The following is a 27,561-nucleotide window of genomic DNA, read 5'->3' on the forward strand; positions in this document are numbered from 1 at the left end:
AAAATATACCAAATATTTAAGTTTGTTATGAATAATCTCTTTCCTTGTAGTTGTATGAGTCTTGTACTTCCTCTTGTACAAATTCCTCTTTTTTCTCCCAGCCATTAGGCCAGCCACCATTGACCTGGGTTGTAGCACCGTAAGACTTGGTGGTACCATAATTTACATAATTCTGAGTAATGTCCCCTGTCTCCTCAGCAAGTTCATCTTCATGAATAAAGCCACATTTCTCTTCACTTGTCTGCTCAGGGTCTGCCCAGGGCTGTTTCTCTCCTGAAGCAAATATGCCATAGAAGATCACACCTCCATAATGGACTAAAGCAGCAATGAGGAAGACATACTGCCATTCTTCACGTGTCTGTAAAGAGGAAATTTGCCAAATCAGAGTAGCACAGAGATTTACCTAATTCTTCTGAGCTGCAAGATTTAAATTAAGGTTTGAGGTTGTGACAGCACAGCTAAAACATTCAAGTGTCCATTTCAGAAATATTTATAGCCATTGTTCTTTGAAAAATTTATCATCCCACAAAAGCATCATCCTAATGGGCATATAGGGAAGGGTGCCTCAAACTTGCATCCCTGGATGCAAGTCCCAGACTCCAGTATGGATGTTCTGGCAAGCTGTTTTATAGAAAGGAATTTTTCTTGAAACCAGTCGTATCAAACCGGAAGATTTGAAAATTGTGTTTCCATTTACCTTGTTCTTTGTCATTGCTCCAACAATTATAGGGCAAACCATTCCAGACAAGGTCCCGACTCCATTAGAAATCCCCATTAAAATGCTAGCATACCTTGGGGCAATGTCTAAATGGTTGACATTGAATCCTGCAATAGAAAGGTCAGTGAGCTTTCACACCAAGAGCAGAGCAGTACTTCAGCTGAGAAAAGGGACATGACATTTTTACCATAACATATTTGGGCTGCATTAGTTGCATTTCTTTATCCCTAAAAGACTTACAATGCTTAAATATTCCTAGAGATACTCTGGGTTTTCATTTCCTTTTAAGAAAATATTTTGAAGGTATACCAGGTTAATTTTCTCCCAAAAGTGCAGTTTCAGAAAACCCCAAAACCTCCCAGCAGTGTCTGTGTGGAGTAGAGAACCCAGAAGACATTTAGGCAGGGAAATAATTTGTATTTCATAGTCCCTTCCATGACCATTTCATGCTGTAAATAACATGTCTTTTCTCCTTCCAGTATCTAACATGTTCTTTTCCTATTGCCCACATTTTGCTTCATGTCACATAGACCAGCAGAAGGGAGTTCTTTTCTATTCTTCAGTGTTAAATTAGAGGAAAAAACAATATCTACAACTGAATTACTAATTAATTTTGAAAGATATTTACTTGTTCTCTTGCATTTTCAGCAGCACAATTCTGTTGAAAATGTCTGCAGTAACTATTTAAATAATCTAAAGAGACAGAAAGAACTGTTCCCAAAATAAGTACTTAAATAAGTGGAAACAGAAACCAAACCTGGGGATAGAGATAGTATAATGGAAAGGGCAGGCAGTATGATATGGTCAGCTTGGGTAAAGTGCAATTCACTTCCCAAATTGTACAAAACAAGAATGATACCTTGCAGAATGTATGAAATTAAGGACAGATTTGATTAGAGGAGATTTTAGATGTTTGGCACAAAATGAAAGAGAGCCTGTGTGAGACATAAGGAACCAGCATGGGAGAGGATACTAAAATCACAGTTGGAAAACAAGGGGAGGACAGGTGACTTGTGTTTGGAGCAGGGAAAGGCAAAGGGCTGATGAATCAGCAGGAAAGGGGAATAGCTGAAATTTTTAATTCAGAAAAGAAATTCTAGTAATTAGGCCCCAAAATAATATAATACTAACAGGCGCCAAATTAATAAAATAATAGAATATTAACAAAGCAATAACCAGCACACTGTGACAAAAAATAAAATACTTATATTTAAACAAAGATGTGTAAATTTAGGTATTATGATGTAATACCAGTCCATTTGTCTTCTGTGTTTGAGTTCAAGAAAAATCTGCAGTGTACATTAGCATCTTAATGAGAAGAGAGCCTAATTTGCTGCAATGAACATGGAAAAGATTCAATTATTTGAACAGAAATCATCTAATACAAAAGCTGTAATACCAAACTATAGATTGTGCATTATACATTGTACATTCCTTTATTATGATCATAAATAATGTCCTTTGGGAATTCCAAAGTGAGTGGGCTTTTTAAAGACTATGCATGAATAAAAGCAAAGACAGATGTATAGGTTAGTGTTAATAGTAATATAATCTTACCAGATATGGCAAATCCACTAAAGCCTACAGCAAGCACTAAGAATGAAATAGCCACTCCTTTGCTGTGTGAATATCCCACCACCAGAAGAAGAGTTGCTTCCATACCAAAACCTGGTAAAATAATAAATAAAACCAGGCATCAAATTAAATTCCCTCTCAAATACTGCAGGCCTTAGGATGCCACGATATTTCATAGGAACACAAATAAAACATTACCTCAGAGTGGGATACAATCAGGTATTTCTTTCATCTCTAAAACACAACGGTTCTTCCTTTCTCAAATAATACTTATTTTACTCTTTATATGCTAATTTATTGCCACTTTCTGTCATTTGTAAGATGAAAATAAATATTTGTGATGTGGTTAGGTCATTCCAGTCAACTCTCATGGGTAACCTGCTTGTGAATTTTCCATCCCTTACCACAGCTAATGTGGCTTTAACCCCTCAGAAGTCGAGGATGTAATCCCAGGGGGTTGCCTGGGCTCTCTTAGTGCAGAGGGTGTTTAGATGAGGAGCTAGGACTGAGTAAGTAGCTAAGACTAAGCAAATTCCCCTCCAAAACCTCATCTATTTCTTTAATAGTCTAAATGGTTTCCAAATACAAATTAACTATATGGAAATGGTGAATGACAGCACCTGTGTTTTCTTTTACTTAATAACTACATCTGCATTGCATAAAAAATGCAGAAAGTATTGCCTCCTAAGAACATACAACTGTGCAATTTGTTTCTTTATTCTATACAGAACACGTGAACATCAAACCCTTTCAAGAAACTTTTAAATAAAATAGAAAGACTTACCTCCACAGTTCATTATCTTTCTCACATTAGTCGTTGAAACAATCTGCCTGCTTCTTAAAAAGTCAGCAATTTGTCCCCCAATAGGAACAATAATTGTCATCACTAAATGTGGCACAGCAGATAAAATACCCACCTAAAATTAAAATTAGAATTAGTGAAGTATAAACCATATGAAAATTTTGATTCTTTATTTTCTGAAGCATTCAGCAGCTATTTCTTTTCAGTGTCACACTCTGTGTTAAAACTTAAAGTCTTGGGTTATAAAATAAACAAAACTAATGATCTAAAGATTTAATTTTTTTATTTTATGAAATACAGTGAGAATTTTTAAAAATCCCTGATGCCATGACACTTTTTTCACAGTTTATATTTAAGCTAAAGCTAAAGCTTTTTTCCCCCCTCACTTATAGTCCTTGCATCAGAATTTTCAGAAAATTCACGGCCAAAAGTGTAAAACTGAATTGCTGCATTTCTTTTGGTGTTTAGTGCAGCTCTGCAGTAAACCTCACATGCCTAAACAAATTCCCTGTGGCTCATCATCACATGCACAATGGCCATTTGTCTTTGATTTCTGACCGAGCTGCAAAGTGTATGTGGGCAAAAGATGTGTCTGAAAAACTCTGCATGTAGTGAAAGACAAAATCCTAAATATCCACTGGTGATCTTCCAAGTGCTATGCTTCCATGGCAAAATCAGATGTAGTACTTTTGTGATGCCTGTTCCAGTAGATTATATGTGTGTATCCATATTTACCTTACAGGTCTGACCCAAACTTCATGTGAATCACACGGGACCTCAGATCACCCCTAAATCTCACATTTTGCCACCGTCTTTTCTCCTTTCCAAACGAGAAAGGGGGAGCAGCTCTCACCACATTAAAGGTGCATATAGAAAGGTGACAAATTACACTGTCCTGCCTAGAACAGGATGGCCCTGCTTTTTAAAAGGCACCTGGAAAAATCCATTTGTCAATGTTTTCTATAAGCTTTGGTGGGATTCTGCAACCCCTGGGGCATCAGGGACAGGGTGTAATGGGTCTGCTGACACCTTTCTAACACCAAGCATGATCTGGTTTTGAGCACTTAACTTGCAGTGCATCCCCAAGTAAACCATCATCACTAAATCTCACCCTGCCTCCACCTTTCCCTGTCCCATCCTGTCATAGTTGTTACTTCACTTATTCTGGTCAAGGAAACAGGAACTGGGATGAGTAAGATTTAAGACACAAATCCATGATAAAGATGTGTAACACTTTTCTTTCCTATTCTTAATAAATACTGCAAATATAGCTCTGATATTTACATAGTTAAGATGAAAGCTCCACATTCTTTTTACATACCTTGCTTATTTCAAATCCAAACACTTCCTCAAAGTAAGCAGGCTGACTAATTAGCAGCAAGTAAAAAGTCCAGCTTCTACAGAAGTTTGCAACTATTATTGCATAGACTGGCATAGATGTAAAAAATTTTCTCCATGGTGTTTTGTATTTCTGAAACAAAGAAAGGGGATCCAGTTACCATGTTGATCATTACCAACTATCCATCTTCCCTTTCCTTACCCTTTTTTTTATCTATGGTCCAACAAGCACATATATGCACAGCATATAAATGTTACTACAAAATGCACAAATGGAGAAACTCTGTGATACTTGATTGTATCACAACACTCATGTACAAGAGCTTTTATCTCAGTCATAGAAATAAGTACATGGACATAAGACCAAAATAATAATAATAATGATGATGTCTTTAAATAATAATGTCTTTAAAAGACATTGTTGCTGTATGTAAGGAAACAGATTTGACACTAACTACATTATTTCTTTTAGATTTACTGCAAACAGGTATTTTAACATTTAAATATTAATTGCAGTATTCAACCATTTCTTTTTTTTATCAAATCTCAGCTGAAACTGCTTGGTCAATACATTTTTTGTTTGTTTTATTGTATTTTTAAAATAAATTGCAGAAAGAAAAAAGTAAGACAGATGGTCAACCCTGCTGAGTCCCAGCACCTGTCCACAAGCCCAGGCTTCCACCCATCTGTGTTGATCTAAACACAGGATCCATACCCAGATAAGTACCTGAAAATCTTTAGGAGGAATTCAGGCTGAATTCAGTCTATTATTTATTTCAATACTGGCTTTTCTTCAAAAAAACCCAGCCCATAGGTAGGTATGTGCAACATCTATCCTTGTATACCTATTAAATTACACTTAAGTGAGAGGTAAGGATTAAGTCACTTAATTAATGAGAAGCCAGCCAGAAAATCTAACTTGATGGTATGGGAAGAATTTCTGCTTGGTTATTTTAGAAGCAACTGAACTATTGATACAAGATAATCACTTTGAAAAAAATAATGTTTAATTTAAAAGCCACAATAAAAAATAGACAGAACTTATACAGTCCATATTAGAATTGTTTGGACATCCTTCAGAGTAACTCATTTCACATCAGATTTTCAAAACCACGAACCCTACTGAATGCTGGTGAGTATCAACTGAGACAGGCCCTCAATAGCACCTAAAAATTTCAGCTATCAAAAAATGACTGTAATATTTTCTGTTCCTTATTTAATACCAAGCAAAGTTTTTACTAAGTCAAAAATTTTTAATTCCTGAGTTCAATCAAGAACCAGTGTTCTGACCACATAGAAAATATAATGAGGGTCTAGTGAGAATGGAAAAATTTAAGCAGATGAAGTGAGGCTTAAACAATTTTTTTATTTTCCTGAGTGAATGAGGAAACGTGGCAATAGTTTCTTTAGAGCTTTTCAGCAGTTACAGAAATAAGATGATTATTAGTTAGCACAACTGGAGTGTTAAGTGGCTGGAAAATTCAGAGTTCACACATGGGTTTTAGGTCATATGTGGTTCTAGAGAACTAAACCAGTACAGAACTAAGGTTATGAGAGGCTTGGCACTGTGTCTGCAGAAAAATGACTGCAATAATGGGAACTGTTCTTACAGATCTCAAACACACTCTATTGCAACTTGCAGTCCTTCTGGCAGACAAAACATAAAATCATAAGGATGGGCATTTTCTGCTGTTCTGGGGACCTCAAGAGACACTGACCAGTGCTTTTCCTGCAGTTTGCTTTTGGGAAGAGAAAAACTTTCCAGAAATTACTATATAGAAAAGAAACTGACTTTTTCAGCTCAAGATGTAAGAAAAGTCTAAATAAAGTTGCAGTTTCAAATGTAGCTGTACCTCTTTTTTATAATTTGAAGTAGACAAAGAGGCATAAATCCCATGAGTCATCTGCCAGAAGAACTGGAACCTGTGTTCTCTTAATGCAAAAGCAGAATCCACCCAGAAATCCACCAGCAGATTTAAGATCTTCCCATCCCCCAGGAGAACATTTGTTCAAAGTGTTCAAAATACACTTTTAGATCTTAAGGAGAGTGTTTGATTTTTTTTTTTTTTAAGTTGTTGTTGTATTTATTTGGTTGCTGGGATGTTTCTTTTTCTCACTATCTCATTGGAAAGCAGGGTGTGGGTAATATTTATTCTTACTTCCATTGCACCTAGGAGGTTGGCACTCTCTCCAATGCTTTCTTCTATGTATCTCCTTTCTTCATCTGTAATTGTAGGATGCTTTGCAGGACTCTCATATGAAACCAAAAGCCAAAACATGTACCAGACTATACCAAAGCTCCCTTTGGAATGAAAAGAAAGATTTTAAAAAGAAATGCACAATAAAGCAGCAAACAAAAAAGAAAAATCTGTGAAGAATTACAACAAATTTAAATGGCAATTGTTGTCAGTGTTTATTTCTGAGTTCTCTCAGTAGAGATAACTCTCCAACAGAGAGTCTGGTCCTGTGAATAATACTTGTGCAAAATACATGCAGAACTATAGCACAGTGAAATAGTCTTTGCTTTGTTTACAAAATTATTTCACTGTAAGTGAATATTCACTGATCTTAACATCAATTTGTACAATGCAATGGAACGAAACAGCTTCCATTTCATTTCACCCAACTGTAAATGAAGGCTCATTCAGCTTTGAGATGCTGCTCTTTGATTACTGCACTAAATTTTTTACCTGCAGAATAGAAGACTCTGACAACTTTTTCAACATAGCAATGCACTCCTGAGTACTTTATTAAATTTCTAGAATGCTTCCACTTAATTCACATAAACGCAAAATGAATTCCCTTGGGATATTCTTTTCTGTCAGTGCAGGCTAACACAGCTGGTGTGAATAAAGTTATGTAGGTCTTCAGTTAAAAATCAGGACAACTTATTCAGAGCAGGTGCTCTGAATTTGCAGTTTTATCAGAGTGAGAGATGCTAATGTGACCAGAGATTCTATAGATCTGCCCAGATGTTTGCACTGCTTGTGCTAAATGTAATGAAGGTTTCAATGTGAGCTAGCTTTTTCTATTTTATTATAATACTCCTTTCTTACATACTCTTCTCTTAAAATTCTGTTCTCTCATTGCTCTTTTCTCTAGACTGTATTTTTAGATTAGAAGTCCCACTTCTCTGAGTTTTTTGTCCTCTTAACAGTAGCTTGTACATTTTTAGAAAGGGCAGAGGAAGGTCATAGAGAACTGGAATGAAAGGAGCAGAAATGCATACCATATACATAGAACACAGAAGACCACCCAGTATATTGCACCAGAATCCCAGCTAAAGGCATTGCAATGACAGCTCCTGCATAGGAACCTACAAAACAAGACATGGGGATGAACAGGGAGGAAAAAATCAGTTTCAAAGCACTCATGCATTACAAATAAAAGGAAGACAAAAATGCAAAGCTGCTTACCACAGAAGGAAGTGGTTGCTAACCTACTTCTTTCCAATGGGGGGGCCCACTTGCTCCAAATCCCATGGCAGGCAGGGTAGGTGACCCCCTGGGGAATGAGGAATAAAGCTGGTCAGCCACTCACTTCATTGTCTTTGCATGAGATTTTATTTTTAATTGCTGCTAACAACAACTTGAGAATGCTTTGCACCTTTATAGCTGAGCACAGCCACAGAAAACTGTCAATATCTATTCAAGTTGAAATGGGCTCTGTATACCACTTCAAATCATTAAAGAGACTGTATGAAACAAATATAAAGCATGTTTCCTTTTGCTCCCCTCCACTTCCAGGAAAGAATTCCAAATAATTAAAGAGTATTAGTGCACAAGAACCAGAGTCAAAGGAAGGACGACAACACAGACCTTCTTTAGTCTTTCTAATGCAGGACCAATTTATCCAAACCTTATTTTTTTTTTTTACCTAACTTTTAAAGCAAAATTTAGGAAATACAGATTAAAGTGCCACTGCTCTAAAACTAGAAAATAAGATCAATAACCATTTAGAAATATACTCTTAAGAGAAGTTTTTCACTCTGTCTTTAATGAAGCTACTTGAGCATATAAAGTATTTGAATGATATTATCTGACTTGGTTTTAAATCAGCTACCTTTCAGGTCTCTCTTCAAAACCAGCTTTTAACTTAGCAATACAAAAATTAAACCCACAGTGTTGAAATTTTAAAAGATGTTACATGAAATGTACAGTAATTCCTAATTAAGATGTACAAATGTACACAAATTTGTGATTAAAAATTATGGTGTATGCATATACATCATATATATATTTTATATAGGTTATATAGATTCACTTTTCTCCTAATCTGATATTTTTTCCTCTGCAAAAATTAGAAAAATTAGTAACTTTTTGCAATTACTGAGGGCTTCAAAAATATTGAGAGGATGAGCCTCAATATGCAGAAAATTGTAAAATCACTTCTTTTCTTTTAAAAGAGGATCTCGTAACCAGTTGCCTGCTCATTTCAGTATTTTTTCAATTTAAAAAAATATATAAAGATATAATAATAAGATTGTCATTATTTATCATAAACCTTCTTGAAAAAGTCTTGTTTGGAATGTTTTTCTTTCGTAATTCCTTTGAACAGTATTGGAAAAATGTGTGAGTCTACAATAACTATTTAATTGTGCAATTAATTACCCACTTGCTTCTCTTCCTCTTATCTTTGCAGTGAAACAGCTCTGTGCAGGCAGATCACCCGCCAGGAATGGATTCAGATTTATGCATACATACTTTAAGGAACTGGTTACCAGTCACCCGAATTTCAGGAAATTCTGCACTCTTTTTTTGAATCTTGTAATACAATAAAGTACAGTAAAAGCAGCTCATGCAACAGAGGTTTTGTGGCTCTGAGGAGCCTGGAACCATCAGTGGGAAGGGAAGGGAAGGGAAAGGAAGGGCTCAATTATTTTTTTTTCCTCTTTTAAATGATGGCAAATCTCTTATTCGTTCCAACAAAAGCATGGCATGGTCAGGACTTAAAATATAACCGTAGGTTTTTGCTATATATTTATTCTGTGATGATGACCAACAAGAAATTGTTGAGAATTAAAGCAGTACAAGCCTTATGCAGTGTGGGACTTTAGTGAAACATCAGTGCTAAATGCGTATCTCACTAGCTTCTCATTTTGCCATGACATTTATAGCTGAGGAAAATCAAACAGCTACAATTCATACATTGAAATCCTTTGCACTCAAAATCAGTAATAAATTTAAAACCACTTCTATCTTCCTTCCAAAGCTGCAGTTGCTAGTCAAAGGCTAACAAACATTCACTAGCTGTTTTGCAATTTTCCATACCTCCACAAGGCCCTGCAAGATCCTAACGAAGATGACACATCCATAGTGCACCCTGGCTGCAGATGGTATTAGCATGTTGAGGGAAGATGTCAGCAGTATAGCAGCACCAAATACTCTGCAAAACAGGCAAAAAGGGGAAAGTAAGTGACTTCAGTGCTCTCCCAAGTGACTTGCTCTACATAAACTCATATAGCAATGTAGATGTCCCCTCCATGTTCTTTATATGGGTATACATATTTATATACATTTATATATTTATATATGTTTATATAGATTTTTATATATATATATACTGATTGGACTGGATAAGTGTCTACTTCCATCTAGTGTAATAATCTGTCTGGTAAGACCCCGACGAAACATGGATGTGTTTATCTATTTACCACAATTTCCTAAGGAAATATATCTTATGCAATCACAGGTATAGGTATTACTTTCCCTATAAACACCCACTTTACTTTAATTTTCAATATCTCAACCAAATCTGATTGAGTTCTCCACCCTCTGGAAACAAAATCAGAATTTGTCTCCAAAGGGTGTGCTAAAACAGATGGTCAGTAGAAGAGTTTCTCATGTGCTTTAATTGTAAGAAAGAGACACCATACATTTATTCCTTATAAAGCAGATGAGAATTCACTTTCATACAGGCCAAAAGCATCAGGAAGACTTTTAGAGATGGGATTTCCTTAGACACAAGATTTAATCAATCTGGAAACACATATCTGTAGACACCAGATAATTCTTACTGCTGTTCTTTCAGAGGCTGAAAATTGAAATTTTTCAATCACTGAAAATTGCTCATTTTGATTCCACAGCATCTTAATTTGAAATAAAGCACATTACAAAGTCTAAATAAATACATGAAGTGATGATTCATTTTCAATTCCATGGATTTGACTGAATTTGTATTTGATTCAATTAATATCCACCTCTTGTAGGAGGAAACCTTTTCCCAGCATTATTGTGCCTTTTTTTGTCTAAAGCTATATAATGCAAATATAAATCTGATGACACATGCCATCACAGTGTCTGATGTGGAACTGATTTGACAGAAACCTCTGACCTTCACTTGTGTTCTTCAGAAACTGGTACCGTGCCATAAGTCATTGAGAAACAGACCTTGGGCTAAAGATTCAGGATGAAAATTCTCCACAAAGACACAATATTCCACATTCTGTGTTTAGAATCATAGCCTGAAACAAATCAGTGTATGCCACTTTTATTTGACACATATTAAAGGGCATGGTAAGGAATCTTTGCTAAAGATCCCTAAATTTTGTCTCCTCGTTGTGCTCCCTTGGTTCTCCATCTCAAGTTAAACAACATTTAGCTTCTGTATTTCTGTGTATTTCTGGCTTTGCTTGTCAGCATGTTCAATACATTTGCTGGGACTGACTGGGCACATGATTGTGTTGCACTGTAAAGACTATTTTGGCCTAAATTGCCTTCTACTCTTGATTTTTTTAATGTGTAAGTTTCTACTCCAAAACTACATGCACTTCATTTCCTTGCAATTCAATATCTCCTTACATAAACACCAATGGTGTCTTGTCCTGCTAAAACCACATGAAGATAGGCTATTAAAGAATGCCATCTCTTTACAAGGATGAGATTTAGAAATTGTTGCAGTAGGTAACTGTTTCTTCAAGGAAATTTACTCTAGTTTTTTAAATCCTGGGTCTGAAATCAGCTTCTGTTTGCACACAACTGAAAGCTTTGTTTCCCAGAATTGCCTGTGTTCTCATGTTTGCTGGAGAGAAGCTGTTTCCTTGAGTCTGTTCCTTCTAGAAGACAAAGGAAAATTAACTGAAGGAATGATCAGAGAGACATGCTTCTTCCAGATTAAAATATTGCCTGTATTTAGACACACAAGTATTGGTGAATATTCAGTTAAATCAGGGTATAGACAATTAAATAATTCTGCAGCATCACTTGTGAGTCAATTCTCTCTCTGAACTATGCTTTATAAGAATGATTTCCTCTCTCTCCCCAGAAAATCTAAGGATTTAAAAGTAGAATAATTTAAATTATGATTCCTGCAAGAAATGCCTTTTTTATGCTTTTTGTGAGTCCCTATTAAAAGTTATGTCATGCATGGCTATTTTAGTGAGTCCATGTCCTCTGTAACTCTTAATCAAAAATAAAATAAACGTTCCTATATTTGCTTTGCATCTCTCAGCACACAATCATAAATATCATAAATATCATATAAAAATCATAAATATCATAAACATTTCTCCTTTGGGCTCTTTAATCTTCTTACGTTTATTTCCATAAATACTAAATTCTACCTAACAAATATTGTTATATAGTGTTGTTTTTTTGTAAAACCTTACTGCTTTATTGCTTTAAATATCTCACTTAAAAATATTTATTATTATTTAGGTCAAGTAAAAATCATTTTGAACTCCAGTCAATTGAAATATATTTGAATGCAGCTCACATTTGAATATATTTATTTGGGAAATGGAACATTCTGATTGTTCCTAGAGCATTTCTAAACTATTTTGCTGACTCACTTATCAAACCCTTAAATTGTGTAATCCTTTTTTTTTTTTTGCTTACATTTTTTTCTGTCTATTAAGCTAGTGATTGATGATCCTTTGTGCTTAATTTCTGCACCTTGCTCGGTTTTTCCACAACACTAACTCCAGCAGTGGGTCAGAAAGTTTAGATTTCTTAGGTTGTCATGGCAAATTAAATGTGTGTGGTTCCATTGTGGTGTGCAGTGATGGTTTAATGTTCATTCTCAGACAGATACAGCTCCCTCACACTTTCCAGCTCCTTTGGGAGTGTTTGTTCTTCTCCACACCCCACTGCATTTTTGTACAAGTACCAGTTTGCCCTGCTGATGTTATATCACAGAGATAAAGCAGACCAATGACACTGCCATAATTCTTGGCCCTTGCATTAGGATGGAATTAAATGTCATGCAGCAGCCCCTAGCCTTGCAAAAAAAATTCCTTTCTGACTCAAAATCAGCAACTGTGCAACTATATCTGAAAGAAAATAACCATATACGGAAGAAAACCATAAATACAGTAGTAGTATGTCAAAGAGAGGGGAAAAACTCCAATAAATTCTGGTCCTCATAAGTGACAGTGAGCAGACCTGAAACAAAAAATTAGACTCAGTCCCAAAAATCAGAATCTAACATTGGTCTTCAAACAGTGTCAGCGTTTTGCTGACACTGGCCTCAAGGGTCATGAACTGTGACTTTAATCCTCCTGTAATATAAATAGTGATAATAGCAAAATCATATTTGAATGTGAGACATTTGGGATGGGAGAAGAGAAAGAAAATTAGTTTGACAGCTCAGAAGTGCTTAGAATGGAATGAGGTTGCAGGGGGAATTAATCTGTTTGGGCTCTAAGTCAATTGGCTCATTTTTATCTTTTGAGTACAAGAAAAATAAATGTATTTTAAGGTTTCTAATCTCTACATCTGTGCAGCAGCACTACTGTCATGCCTTTGTCAGGCAATTCCCGTTCCATGAGCACTCTGAGCCTGTTACAGATTTTGCTCTGCAGCTGGGAGCAGGGTCAGCTCAGAAAGGGCACTTGGAGTGCTGAGTGCCAGATGGAGGATGGCACCTCGAGTTACATATCAGATATCCATTCCTCATCTTAACCTGCTTGTATTTTCATTTATGTCAATTTTTAATATATTTGGTAAATTCCACAATTATCGGTGTCTCTATTCTCCGAATAAGCAAAGTCACTTGAAAAAATGAAACATACACATTGAATGAGTCTTTTCTAAAGCATATGAAGTACCTTAGCTAAATTTGTCCTTTAAAAACAATATAAAAGTAGCTCTGTATCTATAAAACAGATTTTAAAATATTTATTTAAACAAGAAAATCCTGCAGTTTTAAGATGTGTAAATATTTGCTGTATCAGTGAATTATTAATGTAATTTCTTTAAAATTCAAAATAATTAAAGAACAGTAAGTCTTGGTCACTTATAATTCCAAAACACTATTGCGTGTATTTAAACAGATTTGCATTGAAAAATACAAAAGTATAGAAAGTATTTAATGGCTTCCATAGCAAATTAATTCAGGTCTGTAACTGAATAGTTTTTCCCACCACTGATCATAATTTAATGGAAGATCTATCTACTGAATGGGAAAGTTTGATTATTTTGTTAGGTTTCTAGGGAATCATAGTGTATGGAAGTGTGTGAAAAAGCATTTTGCACCACTACGATAAATTAAATTCAAAATGTCATAAATTGGTTTATTCTGACTGTAAACAGTAACCTATGGAAAATGTAACCCTTTTTCTTTTCTGAAAAACCTCTGATTTGACAATTTCACATGAATATTGATCATATTCTAGAGAACATTGTTCTCATTGGATGTGTGCGTATTGATCAAATACTTGATTTGTAAGCAGTGATAAAACATTTTCCGTAGTCATAGTTACAAATTTGTTAGGTAAATAGGGTGGAAAATAAAGAGGATTGAAAACATGAGCTTTCTTGTGAAGTTTTCCCAACCTAGTTTAAACATTAGATGAAAAAGGCCTGCCATTATAAAATAAATGAAATTTGTTTGGATTCGAGTTGGTGAGTTGGTTTGCCATTCTACTTACAGAAATCACATGAAATATGTTGAACAAAGACTTATTTTATGAGACATAAATAAAAACTTGAGCTGGGTTTTGACTCTGCTGTTCTTTCTTGAACAGTGCTTGTTTGGGAGAGTCCTCGTGCAGCAGCAGCTCTGAGTAGCAGAATATGCTTCACATAATGTGACTTTTTAGACTATTCTGTCAGCTCAAGTTTTCTAAAATGTCTTCTTTGACTCTTTTACTATTTACATGACGATTACTTTACCTGACTACTGTCTTTCATCTGTCACACTCCTTCTCCTGCAAAGGGCAGCAACAGGACATGGACTTGCTTATGTTGTATTTTCATACAATCCAAATAATATTTGGTCTGAGAGGAACTGCAAGGCTCAGTGCTGTATTAAATGCTTCATTTTTTCCAGTAAAACACAATGTCTAGAAAGAAGCAAGACAGGAGCTAACTGGGATGTCTGTGGGCTTATAGCAGCTTTTCAGAATCCTTTCTTCTGTAAACATTGCTGGCAATGACAGCTGGTCATCAACTTCTTAGCTTAGATTTTTCTTTGAATATATAGAAATTTCAGGGGTTAACTTCCCTCCTTACAAAGCCTATCTCTACCTATATCAGGTGTGATGAGGGCCTTTGAAGACTTTGATACAGAACACTGCACATTGCACTTTGATGACCTGAATTTGCTATGGTTTGATCTGCCAGGTTGGAAGATAAAAAAAAGTATCTCAAAATATTCATAAGACTTTAAGCAAAACTGAGGACAGAAGGGACTGGATCAAGCCCCGATGTGAAGTGCCATGCAGAGGTTCTGCTGATGTGTATCAGCAAGCCAGAAGAAGAAGTCCTTTACATTTCTGCCTTCTTCAAACCCCACTGATGCCACTGACTCACCAAGACCACAATCAGTTTTCAGGCTGCGCCTTCCATTGCTCGTTCTCAGACCTGTTTTCTGATATGTCAAAGGATATTTTATAAAAACTTGGGCACTGTTGGATGGCAGCATCATTGGAATGGATGCTAAATGTAAAAGAATCCTGGGTCATTAAATTCAAATTGTTGCTCTTACCAGCAAGTGCATTGCATTATCCTTTCATAAACAGATCAGTTTCCATCTGAGAAGTTACAAGAATTTGCCTTACTTATTAGTTTTTCCTCTCCAGCCTTTTACTTCATATATCCAGTATATGTCTTCTACCTATGTTGCTTTATTTTAATGGTTTTAATCTCTTCCGTTTCCACAACCTCAATCCTATTTTCTTTTGCATCACTAAGCAAATCAGATCCTCTACACCTTATCTTGCTTTTTTCTTCATTCATTTGCTCACTCTACCAATCCTCTCTCTTTCCTGTCTGAATTCAGCTGGGGAATCCCTCCAACTGCAGTTTTGTTTTACAACTCATTATATCTATATATGTCTAGATAAAGCTCTGACTCACTCCTTCTAGCTCATTAGCTTTGGGACAGCTTGCTCTTTAAATATGTAACCTGCTAAATAATGTTTCAAACCAGGACTGTCCCATTCAAATCACCTTACCAACATGCAGGGCTTAGGCTGTGGCTCAACTGCCTCTGCTGACTTAGAGATATGTGACACATTTATCAAAGGGATCATCTGTGGGTTTCATTCTAAAATGCCTTGTGCAGTTGTTTGGGAGGGTAACTGCTGTGTGGGACTCAAGCTGGACATCTGTACTGCTTTTTGGAGTGTTTTCTGATTTATGGGGCACATGTTAGAGCTGATTGTATCAGGATTGCTCAGAGCAGAAGCAGATTCCTTCAGAGCAAAATGACAGTGGTTTTACACAACCATCTTAGATAACATTTTGCTGCATCAACCCCAGTGTACAAATTGGTTTGGACTGCAGTAAAAAAGCTGGCAGGGGTGATTAAGGATGCCTCTTGCACAGAGTGCATGCAATTAATGCTCAGAAGCATCCCTGGGTTTTGTTTGTAAAGCTGTCAGAGACACTTTTACTTATTGGATACCACTGTTAATGCAGTAAGGATTCGTGGAAACTCAGGACTAGAAGAGAACTAGGGGCAAAGTTATTTGACAGCATTGACATATCTAGATTATATAATCCTAAAAATTAAGAAGCTTGTTCTGAAAGGGGTGTCATGACATGGGGCTTCGAATTGGGTGATCTTTAAGGTCTCTTCCAACCCAAACCATTCTAGGATTTTCTGAAAGTATCTGGTATAATTTTATGAAAACTGTATAGTGGATTTTATACAGATAAGGGTTTCAAAGGATTTTCATCAATGGAAGATGGAATGCAAAAAATAAGCTCAAATTCCAAACATAACCCTACTCCTGTAGCTATAACTCAGCAAGGAGGGATAAATTCTGAAAGTTTAGATTCAGTCTTGAAAAAAATTAGTCAAGGATAAATTTGGTTCTCTGCATTTTGTGTCTTGAGGATTACTCCCCACAATTCCACATTTGTCAATGTAGTGTTATACAGCTGCTTCTCAGTACCAGAGAAAATAACATTTTAGCCTGTAACAGTCTTGCATGAGGTGCCTTGAAAGGTAAAAGTTAAGCCCTGTTAATGATGGTTTACCTGCTTCCAATGTACATAAACATAAACTGTGCTCTTACTGACTCTGAAAATATTGTTTTGCTTAATAATAGTGTGGGGTTTTTTCTTTTCTTTTTTTCAGTTGTTCCACATGCAATTTCAGCTGTTCTTTGCAATAATCTTCATGACTGCAAACGGTGAGTAGCCACTCATTTGGAAGACTCACACTACCTGTATTGATTTTTTTAAAATTGTATACCTATCGTCTCACTTCTTAATTTCCTTCATAACCTAAATATTCCCAGTAATATTTGTCTTAGTCTAGTTGCTTTTTTCAGTCTATAATCATGCTGATAACCCTTCTTGGGATGACTTTTATTTATGCTTATGTATTTCAAATTAACTAAGTAGAACTGAAGCCATTATGGGGAGACACCCTTCAGCTATTCTGTGGCATATACAGTCATTCTGATTTATGTCTAGTACAGGCTGGTTTCCCAATGACTCTGTTGACCCCTCTACTGTAAACATATACCTGTGAAATTCCCACCCTGGCAATTTATGTTTTCCTAAATGATAGACAGAATGTAGTGGTTTTTGTTTTTTTTGGTTTTTTTTTTTTTCCTGAATTGGGCCTTTAATTTTCATAAAACAGCACAGGGCTAACAAAACTGGGATTGTGCCACGAATATTGGAGTGGTTGATGAATCAGCCTCCCAAGAAAACAGAGAGAATAATCTACTTTTGCCATTAGAGATGAACACATATTCCCTAGCACCAGCCCTAAGCTGAACATGCTTCACAGGTGAATTGCTTAAAACCAAAGCTCTTTAAAAACAGTCCGTGGCCAGAAGCCACAGTATAGCAGCTTTATTTGGCTTTCTTAAATCAAGATAAAGCAGGTTATTTTCATTCATATGTGTATGTGGGAGGAGGGGGATGTGTCTCTGTGCTCTTCATACTAAATCCCATTATAAGCCCTTCATGAAACATTAATATGTAAAAGCCGACCTCCCGCCATCTAATCTGGTATAATAAGGGCTTGGATACATTATTAATTTTTGTCACACATCTGAGGCCCCCTTTTATCGAGCAAAACCCCCACCTAAATCCCTTGTTGCATCATTAAATTGTGAAAACAGCTTCATCACTCGCGACAGAGAAATGGAAGGGCCCTGAACCATATGGCAGAGGGAGCAGCAGCACCAGCTACCAGTTCCCCCAGTCCCCTTCTTGGAAAGGCCGGCATTAAAAGAGTCTGCAGTGCAGTGGGGTGACAAAATCATCGTGGGGATTTTGTGCAGTATTGGCTCCTTTGCCTGGAAGCAGATGAGCCCCACGGCAGCGCCAGGGAGCAGAGCCCAGCTCAATCTGCAGGATTTGGGGCTGGATGTGAAAGGTGGGGGTGGCAGGGCAGCTCTGGGGGCCCCCTCACAGTGCAAGGTCAGCTCAAGTCCTCAGAAGTTCAGAAGTTGGCACTTGTTTAATCATCCACTAATCCCCTGCTCACGCTGTGAATTAATCATTGTTTGCCAAACAGAAAAGGCACAATATGCCTGCCTGGTAAAAGAATGGAACCATTTCTCTTTCTTTTCATTTTCATTTTCATCTTTCAATTTCTCTTTCCATTTCTCGTGGACTTTCTATTTGTGTTTCTAAACCAATAGTTTACCTTAAATTGTTATGCTTGCTGTCATTAAGGCTGAGTTGGAGAGATTCTGGTTTCACTGACATGCTAATGACAGCTTCAGTGAAAATCTGTGGGACTCTGAGACAAGATGAACTGACAGTTGTCTGAAATACCATTCATTATATTCATACAAATAATCCTATCAGATTACTTGCTGGGAAAAAGGATTTAGCCTTTAATAACAAGAAGAATGGCACTTGAGAAACACAGATTAATTTGAAGGGAAATGTTAATCTGTATCATTTCATTCAGATTAGAATGACAATGATTAAGAGTTCAGCATAGATGAGAGATAATTACAGAGAGAAATGTAGTATAGTCATGTAGTTACATTTTTTAATGTGAACAGTGCCAGGATTTGAGCTTTGACAGATAATAGGAAATATATGGTATTACCATAGGTGATTTTAATTTTTAAAAAATTGGCATTCTATTCAGCCCCTTGGGTCTCTTTGTGTCAGAAGGTTCTAATGTTTGAGTATACACAAATGAGCTAAAATGGTTACTCAGCTTTGTTTTATAAAAAATAGTCTGTGATTATTGCTGATTTTTACTTTTGAAAAAATGCTTGGCACATGCAATCAAAACTGGCATTTCTATTTTAAATATATAACTGCATTGGGAATTGATTCTCTAGTGCATAATCTAACAATACCCTGTTAATTTCAAAGAATCTTTCCTAATTTACAGTAAATGTTTAAACAGTTCACTTAGGAAATACTGCCACAGCATTTTACTACTGCTTTTGGTAGGGCAAGGGGTTTGTTATACATTTCCAACATAAAGGATATCTAAAGGGTGTATCAGAAGTTAAAAATATGATACCCAAATTATCTTGAGATGAAGTGACAAAACTGAGTACAGTTTCACACCTTTCCAACATGTGTGACAGCACAGCAGGCAGTTTATTCACAGACAGCTGCAGTAGCGTGAATGTGAAATGGGGAATATTAATTTGAACTAAATTATTAAACTTCTAGATTATAAACAAAACGTGCTTACTTATAGGACCATGTAGCCTGAAATTCACTATGGCAACAGCCCTTAACCCTTGTTTATCCCTTGTATTTTGCTTAATTGTCCCTCTACTGCAAACATTTCACAATAGCTAAAGCATAACTTCCATTATAGGAATTAAAAACCCAATGAAAAGGACTGCAACATAATTTCTCTGGTTGGACCAGTGGTGGGTAGTCATCATTGTTACTATTTAAGCTTTTTTTCATTGGTATGGCTGTCAATGGCTGATTCTTGTCATCTCTTTCCAGAGGACTAAGGCATACACTTATACCAAGCAATTTTTTCAGTGATATTGTTATGTATACTCACAATCAGATTACCTCCTAGTAACCTTTTTATACACATGTATCCTGAATACATAGTTCTTGCTGTTTCTTTCACTAGGCATCACATTATACTGTCATTTTTGAAGCAATTCAAGATCTCTAGAGCAATTCCAATTTTTCAACACCCATACTAATATGAATGCATCCAAATTACCCACAAAATCCAAGGCCAACATCATTAACTTAAATACACTCATTGCACTAAATAAAGCAAAATAAACATTCTAGGATTACACTGATTACTTTAGTAGAGCATCATGCTGGAAGCTTGTGATGTTTTTCTAGTCCCACATGGCTGAAGATCCCACTCAGTGAGACTGCTTTTCATAATATCCTCCCTGATGTTACCTTGCACTCAAGTGTCATATATTGAACAGAATTCAGTCAACCAAACGTTTAATAGATCATCTGATCGACTGGATCCCTTGGTACCCACAAGTTCATCAGCATTTATGCATATTCCCCAAATGACTGGTGAAATGTGAAGACCACAGCAAGTCTCAGCAGTATCACAATGGTATCTGAATCTTTGAAAGGTTCATAAACTCTGGCCAGATAATCATCATCTCCCAGTGTAAAAAATGTCACTAGTCCAGTTACAGTCACTGATTTGGTTGTGAAAACCACAAAAAGAAAAGAAGGTGTTTCATCACACTCCTTGGGGCAGGTACCCCAAAAAACCTGGGTTCCCTACAGAATATAGGCAGTGAGAAGCCTGGGAATGATGCAACACACCTGAGCCATGAAGTGCTTCCTCAGGAACAGCACCTAACTAGGTAAAATACACCTACCTTATCTGGAGTAGTCCTCAGTTATTGTCATAAATGTAAATGTTTGTGAAGAAGAGAAAAATCTGATTTGACATGACAACTCGTGTGCTTCTGCTACTGACTTTCCCTGGCAATGTCCCCATCATTGTCTTGCAAATCTTTGTAGTTGCACCACTTTACATCTGAGTTGGTTCAAATGGCTTTTCTGATGTTTGGGTGAATGAAGACAGCTTTTGATTCTCTGGGTCAGATCCTGCAGTCTTTACTCAACCAAAACTCCAATTAATCCCGAGTAGCTACAGACTGTGTAAGGATGCAAAAATTATTAAAGGAGAAAGAAAAGGTAAATAATCCTTTAAATGGCTGTTAATGGCTAATTGAAAAAGCCTTTTACATTTCTGAACCATTATCAGGAAGATGGCACTTGTAAACAGAAAGGCAATGGACACCCCAGTTTAAGAATTATGTGGTTTGATTCATTTGTTTTTAAGGGTAGGATATGAGTATTTTCTCAATTACAGAGCATCTCTCTGTTTGTAAATACTCGTTTCTACTGCAGATCTGCCTAAAAGGTATTTGAGGAGACCATTTTTTGCTTTAGCCACACTCTCTCAAGCACACATAAGCCATCCTGCTCATTAGGCTGAGCTTCTCTGCCCATGCAGGCCCACCTTTCATGTTGCCCACTCCTGAGAAGAGTTAAAGCTGTATGTGGCTGAGTTTAGCATCCATCTGCACTCAGTGCGTGCCGGTTTGAAGAGTGGCACTAGGACCTTTGCTGCTTCTGCAAACGACGGGCCTGTGGCATTAGGCAGGGATGCGAAAGCCTCATGTGTCTCGAATACTCAGTGGATCTAATTAACAGGTAGAATCGCACCCTGGGTGCTTGAGAAACTGCCAGACACCATAGAAACGAGTCCTTAAGTCCCTGGACCATCTGCACTTCCTTTTCATTGTGGAAGTCTCATTTAAGCATGTTTTTCGACCATTCTAAATTCATTTATGCTTTAATGAAAAATTCCTGCCGACGCTTTTCCTTTTCATTAAAACAAAAAATAATAAAATCCTATAATGCAGTCACAGGGGAGAAAAAAAAAAAACTCTCAAGCTTTGATGAAATAATGGATCTTTGAATTTGCCTCTGAATACGTGTTGTTTGAATATCGTTGCCTTAAGTGAGTGTCTAAAGGAAAAGGAAACCAGTATGAGATATCCCCGCAGAACCGGGGGGTTGCTGGAAGGAGGGGGAGCAGTAAGTAGTACAGCAGCCCAGCGGAGCTCCCGGATCGCAGTCCTGCCCTTCCCGAGCCGGGGAGCGGGGTGAGCCGAGGGGTGCGGAGCCCAGGCCGGAGCCCAGGCCCGGAGCCCGGCCCGGAGCTCAGGCCAGAGCCCCGGCGGCCCGGAGCTCGGAGCTCACCCCGGCGGCCCGGAGCTCAGGCCAGAGCCCCGGCGGCCCGGAGCCCCGGCGGCCCGGAGCTCAGGCCAGAGCCCCGGCGGCCCGGAGCCCGGAGCTCACCCCGGAGCCCGGCCCGGAGCTCAGGCCAGAGCCCCGGCGGCCCGGAGCTCACCCCGGAGCCCGGCCCGGAGCTCAGCCCCGAGCCCAGGCCGGAGCCCGGAGCTCACCCACCCCGGAGCCCCGGCCGCCCGGAGCCCGGCCCACACGGCACCTTCGCGTTTTACCTGTTCGCTGCCAGCCGGGACGAGATGTACCCTCCGGGGATCTGCGTGATGATGTACCCCCAGAAAAAAGAGCCGTGGATCATGCCGACCGTTTCGGGATCCCAGTTAAACTTCGCTTTCTTCCAGGGCCAGGCGCCGGGACAGAAGGAGAGAAAGACAAGGGGAAGCTGTAATTGTGCCGCTGGAGAGTTTTCACCTTTCACCCGGCCCGCACCCACCTCTCGCCCGTGCGGGCAGCGAGGTTCTGTGGATACGGGTGCTAAAGACTCGTCTGCCTTTGTCACATCTTTATCACCACGCTTTGAAAGGGCTCTCATCATTTTTTTAATCAAAGCAAATTCGCCCCGGCGTTTTCAAACTTTCCTGCAAAACCCCCCGCCTCCCTTACCGCCAACAGCCCCTGATTCGATGCCGCCCTTCTCCCGTGCCCTACGTTTATTTTAGGAGTTATCTGCGTTTTTCGAGGCTGTGTGGGAAAGACACGGCGGGGGGCGAATTGCCCGCACCGCAATACCACAAAGCGGGGCTAGGAACTGAAATTAAAAAGTAGAAATAATCGGTAGAAATTGTTTCTGCATCAAGAACGGGATTTCCGTCCCTCGAAGGGCAGCGGTGGGGCCGGCGGGGGAAGGGACCGGGAGCACCGGGGCTGAGGCGGGGGAAGGCACCGGGGGCACCGGGGCTGAGGCGGGGGAAGGCACCGGGGGCACCGGGGCTGAGGCGGGGGAAGGCACCGGGGGCACCGGGGCTGAGGCGGGGGAAGGCACCGGGGCTGAGGCGGGGGAAGGCACCGGGGGCACCGGGGCTGAGGCGGGGGAAGGCCGCGGAACCATCCGGAGCCCGTCCCGCCTGCGCTGAGGTGTTGGACTGAGAGATGGATGTGGGATTTACGAGGGAAAAGTTCCCACCTCTTTTATAATTTTTCCTCCTCGGTGTATGGTGCTGTTATTGACCATATCCACGATGGCCACTCCCAGGTTACATCGGATGCCGAAGGAAATGCAGAATCCCAGTCCGCTCATGATGGCGATGATGTACCTCCGCGGCAGCCCGAAGCAGGTGCAGTCGCACAGCGGGGCTTTCTTTTCGGGCACTTCCATGGGCTTTCCATCTTCGGTCAGCTCGATGGTGTCCCCGGGCTTCTGCCTCTTCTCGAGGACTCTGCCCGACACAAGAACAGAAAGTCAAGGCCTGGCCGCCTGCAGGCACACCAGTTTCGGGGAGCCGGAGGTTTAAATTCACCGCTCCCTTGGCTCGGAGATTGATTTGAGGGTTTATTCCTCGCTTCCCATTCACCTTCAGCTGTTCCTTAGCAATGACCTGTGGGAGTCAGGATTAGTCATCCCCAGCTCCTCCCGCACAGCCCAGGGAGGAGCTCTGGCTGGGAATTGCTCATCTATCATTAAAGACTTCTGCTCAAATATGTAGGACGCAGCAAGAAGACATCATCTGGAAGCACTGCAGAGGCGCCATGTTGGCAGCCCAAGGGGCGCAGAAATAGAGAAAAACGGGTTTCTGGAGTTTTATCACCTCCTTGCTGTGCTAGAAACACCAAGGGAGTGATCTCGGGCTGCACCTCGCTGCAGGTCTGGGAACAAAAGAAATGTTAAGAGAGAAAGACGGGAGGGAGGAGCGAGGAGGAGGAGGAGAGGGCGATATTGCTATTTATTTTAGATTTGCAAAATGGCTGTCACCTGCAGTGAAAGAAAACATGTGGCATCACCGGAGAAGGCTTCCCCAAAGGTGTCGGTGCTCAGCTGCACGCTAGTGTGACATCTCAGCAGCTTTACCCTCCCCAGAGCAGCTTTAAAACCATCTCCTTGCCCTCACTCCCTCGGTTTTACCTGAAAATCCTGCCTCCTAAAGCACAACCTTTAGTTACCATGTCCTTGCCCTCACTCCCTCGGTTTTACCTGAAAATCCTGCCTCCTAAAGCACAACCTTTAGTTACCATGTCCTTGCCCTCACTCCCTCGGTTTTACCTGAAAATCCTGCCTCCTAAAGCACAACCTTTAGTTACCATGTCCTTGCCCTCACCCCCTCTGTTTTACCTGAAAATCCTCCCTCATAAAGCACAACCTTTAGTTACCATGTCCTTGCCCTCACCCCCTCTGTTTTACCTGAAAATCCTGCCTCCTAAAGCACAACTTTTAAGAACCATCTCCTTGCCCTCACTCCCTCTGTTTTACCTGAAAATCCTGCCTCCTAAAGCACAAGGGAAAGGATTGTTTGCAGCTGTTTCTAATCAGCTGGAAAATACCACGAAAGGTGATTTAGAACATTCAGATTTTTTTAAAAAACCTTTTTAAATGCTCTGTCGGTAGCAAGAAAAATCAGGTTTATAGAGCAAGTGCCCCATACTGAATCCCTAAATCTTCTTCTGAAATAAATATTTAAAAAGCAGAAAAGCTAACCAATTTTGCCGTCTTGAAAAGCAAATACGTGACTATTTGCCGACACTGGACTCTACAACCACACTACCTCTCAGCTCTGCTGTATTAGTGTTTTCTCACTCGGAGGAGCATCTCTTTCAGGTTAACTCATCCGGCTGATAGGGCACTAACAATTACCTTAGAATAAAGCTAAAAAGGTTATCCGTGTCCAGGAGAAAGTACAGGGATTTTCTCCAGAAACCACTCAGCTGAAATTCTCCTGATTTTTCTTTTCTGGACGCATTATTTCCATGCTTAAATATCGCGGCATTAAGAAATGTGTTTTAAGTTGTGAATAAAATAAAACACCGTGGGTTTATGTTCAAAATTCGTTCGTGCGGATAAGGGTAGGAGTGTTTTCTCCCTGAATGGGCGTCTTGTCTTCGGAAATAGACTGGAAATCAATGTGTAAGAGGCAAGAAAATGGTTTAGATTCTAAGAAAAGTAAACAAAGTACTTAATTGCCGTGAGCTGAAAAAGATTAGCAAATCGCCCGGTTGTGAGTCGAGGTGTGAATTCAAACGGAGTTTTGCTGGAAAATACAAACACCGTTTCTCCATTATTCACTGTGTGACTACAAGTAGTAGGGATAATAGTTTTATTTAAACGTTGTAAAGTCTTTAAGAACGAAAAAAGGGTGTATTTCCTAAATTACGTTTTAAGCAGTTATTCTGGATTATCATTTATTATTATTATTAATTTTCAGCTATTGAAAATGACTTAAATATAATAAAAAACCGTAGGAAATAAATTTCATTGTTGATGACTTTAACTTTGCTTTTGGCTTTTCTTAATGGTACACTTCCTATGAAAATGGAAGCCTTAATTTTGTCTATATCACTTCACTGATATGTCCCCTTCCCTTAAAATGGCAGCAGAAGTTGTGACTCATGCTGTGAAACAGCCTGGTGTCTGTGCCCAGCACTGCCGCATAGGTATGGAAAAAAGATTTTTACGTGACCTACCCTGGGCAGACAAATCCGCAGTTACCTTATAGCTGCAATTCGAGGGAAAAAAAAAACAAAACAAAAACCCAACCAAAACCAGAAAACCAACGAACAAAAAATAAACAACAACAAAAAAAAACACCCCAAACAAAAAACCACCAAAAAACACACACAAAAAAAAAACCCCACAAACAAACAACCAAAAGCCAAACCAAACTAACAAAACACCCCAAGCCAAACCAAATATTTCAGAATAATTTCTAGCAGACGGTACAATCGAAAATTATTGGAATTTCACAGACTATTCTCAAACGCTTTGCAGGTCACTAAAGTCAGCAGATTGGATGGAGAGCAATGTGTGAACTTTAGTGCATGCTCTTCATAGGTATGCAAGAATCTGGGTTTATTTATCTGTGTGCACAGGGCTCGATGACGATAGAAATGGTTTTTGCACACATAAATAGACAAGAGTAATGCTTTTGAATTTAGCGATTGCAGCTGTATATCATTTATAGGACAAGCAGATGCTTCTAAAGGCAGATGTATAAATAATTAAACACATTCCTCTATATGTTTCAGCTTCAGGAGAAAAAAAAAATCGTTCGGATATCAATTATTTATACATCTCCATGTTTACCTCCATCTGACGACGAATTACATAAAGGACAAGACTAATCAAAACCAGATTTTTAAAAAATTATTTGTTAAGGGCAGAGGGCAAGATCCTGTGAGTGCACTGGGAAATTAGGATGGAACAAAAACACAGGTCGCTGCTCTCTCCTGGTTAGGATTTCAAGACGGGATCCTGTTTTTGCAGAAGAAAGGTGGGGAAATCTTTTGCTGCATCCGTACTACACCATGTACGAGCCAGAGCGGGAAGTTGCCAGGGTGCCATATTGAGCAGCTCCACTCTGGTTTCCAGGAGCCAGATCCTATCCAGCAGAATGGCCACAGCTCCAGCCCCGCCAGCCCCCAGGGCTTCGCCCTCCAAACCTACGAACAGCTCCCACATTTTCCCGGGAACCAGAATCCTGTAAGAGATACCGCTCTTACCTGTAGAGTTGACCAAGCGATTTTCCAGCAAAATTCTTCAATCCCTCCTTGCCGGGAGTCAAAATCCTTTGTTTTACCGACTCCATTCCTCTGGGGATGCTGGCTGGATAGCGCTCTGCTCTGGGTAGGGCACCGCTACGAGCGACGATGGTTCATATTGCTGTAATCCCCTAACTTTTCGTCCTCATTCGGTGGCTGCCGGTTCACCTGCGGCTGAAGGGAGAGCGAGAGGGAGAGTGCGCGTGTGTGTGAGAGAGAGAGAGGGAGAGAGCGAGGTGGGGACGCGCGGAGCCGGGGGGCGAGGCCGGGAGCGCGCCTGTGTGCGCAGCGAGAGGGGCGCGGTGCGGGCGGGCACGGCTGCGGGGGCGCGGGGCAAGGCCAGGAGCTCTGATCCGTGTGATGGGCACGGCCAGGAGCTCTGCTCCGTGTGCTGGGCACGGGCAGGAGCTCTGATCCGTGTGATGGGCACCGCCAGGAGCTCTGCTCCCTGCTCCGGGCACGGCCAGGAGCTCTGCTCCCTGTGCTGGGCACGGCCAGGAGCTCTGATCCTTGTGCCGGGCACGGCCAGGAGCTCTGCTCCGTGTGATGGGCACGGCCAGTAGCTCTGCTCCGTGTGCTGGGAACGGGCAGGAGCTCTGCTCCCTGTGATGGGCACGGCCAGGAGCTCTGCTCCTTGTGATGGGCACGGAGAGGAGCTCTGCTCCTTGTGCTGGGCACGGAGAGGAGCTCTGATCCTTGTGCCGGGCACGGCCAGGAGCTCTGCTCCGTGTGATGGGCACGGCCAGGAGCTCTGCTCCCAGTGATGGGCACGGCCAGGAGCTCTGCTC

At 39.8% G+C, this 27,561-nt stretch overlaps 1 protein-coding gene across 1 annotated transcript; it reads right to left on the reverse strand.

The window, feature by feature from the left end:
- Window positions 1-26,824, reverse strand: SLC17A6 (solute carrier family 17 member 6). The gene is given in 12 exon segments (NM_001309508.1): window positions 1-358; window positions 698-825; window positions 2,276-2,386; window positions 3,078-3,210; window positions 4,417-4,566; window positions 6,593-6,735; window positions 7,663-7,749; window positions 7,850-7,937; window positions 9,704-9,818; window positions 22,303-22,421; window positions 23,211-23,463; window positions 26,735-26,824. Coding segments are annotated over 12 exon segments (1,746 nt in total). The 5' UTR covers window positions 26,821-26,824; the 3' UTR covers window positions 1-25.
- Window positions 26,825-27,561: the final 737 nt, after the last annotated feature.

The sequence above is a fragment of the Taeniopygia guttata genome, chromosome 5 (genome assembly GCF_048771995.1).
Source record: "Taeniopygia guttata chromosome 5, bTaeGut7.mat, whole genome shotgun sequence".
Taxonomy (NCBI): Eukaryota; Metazoa; Chordata; class Aves; order Passeriformes; family Estrildidae; genus Taeniopygia; species Taeniopygia guttata.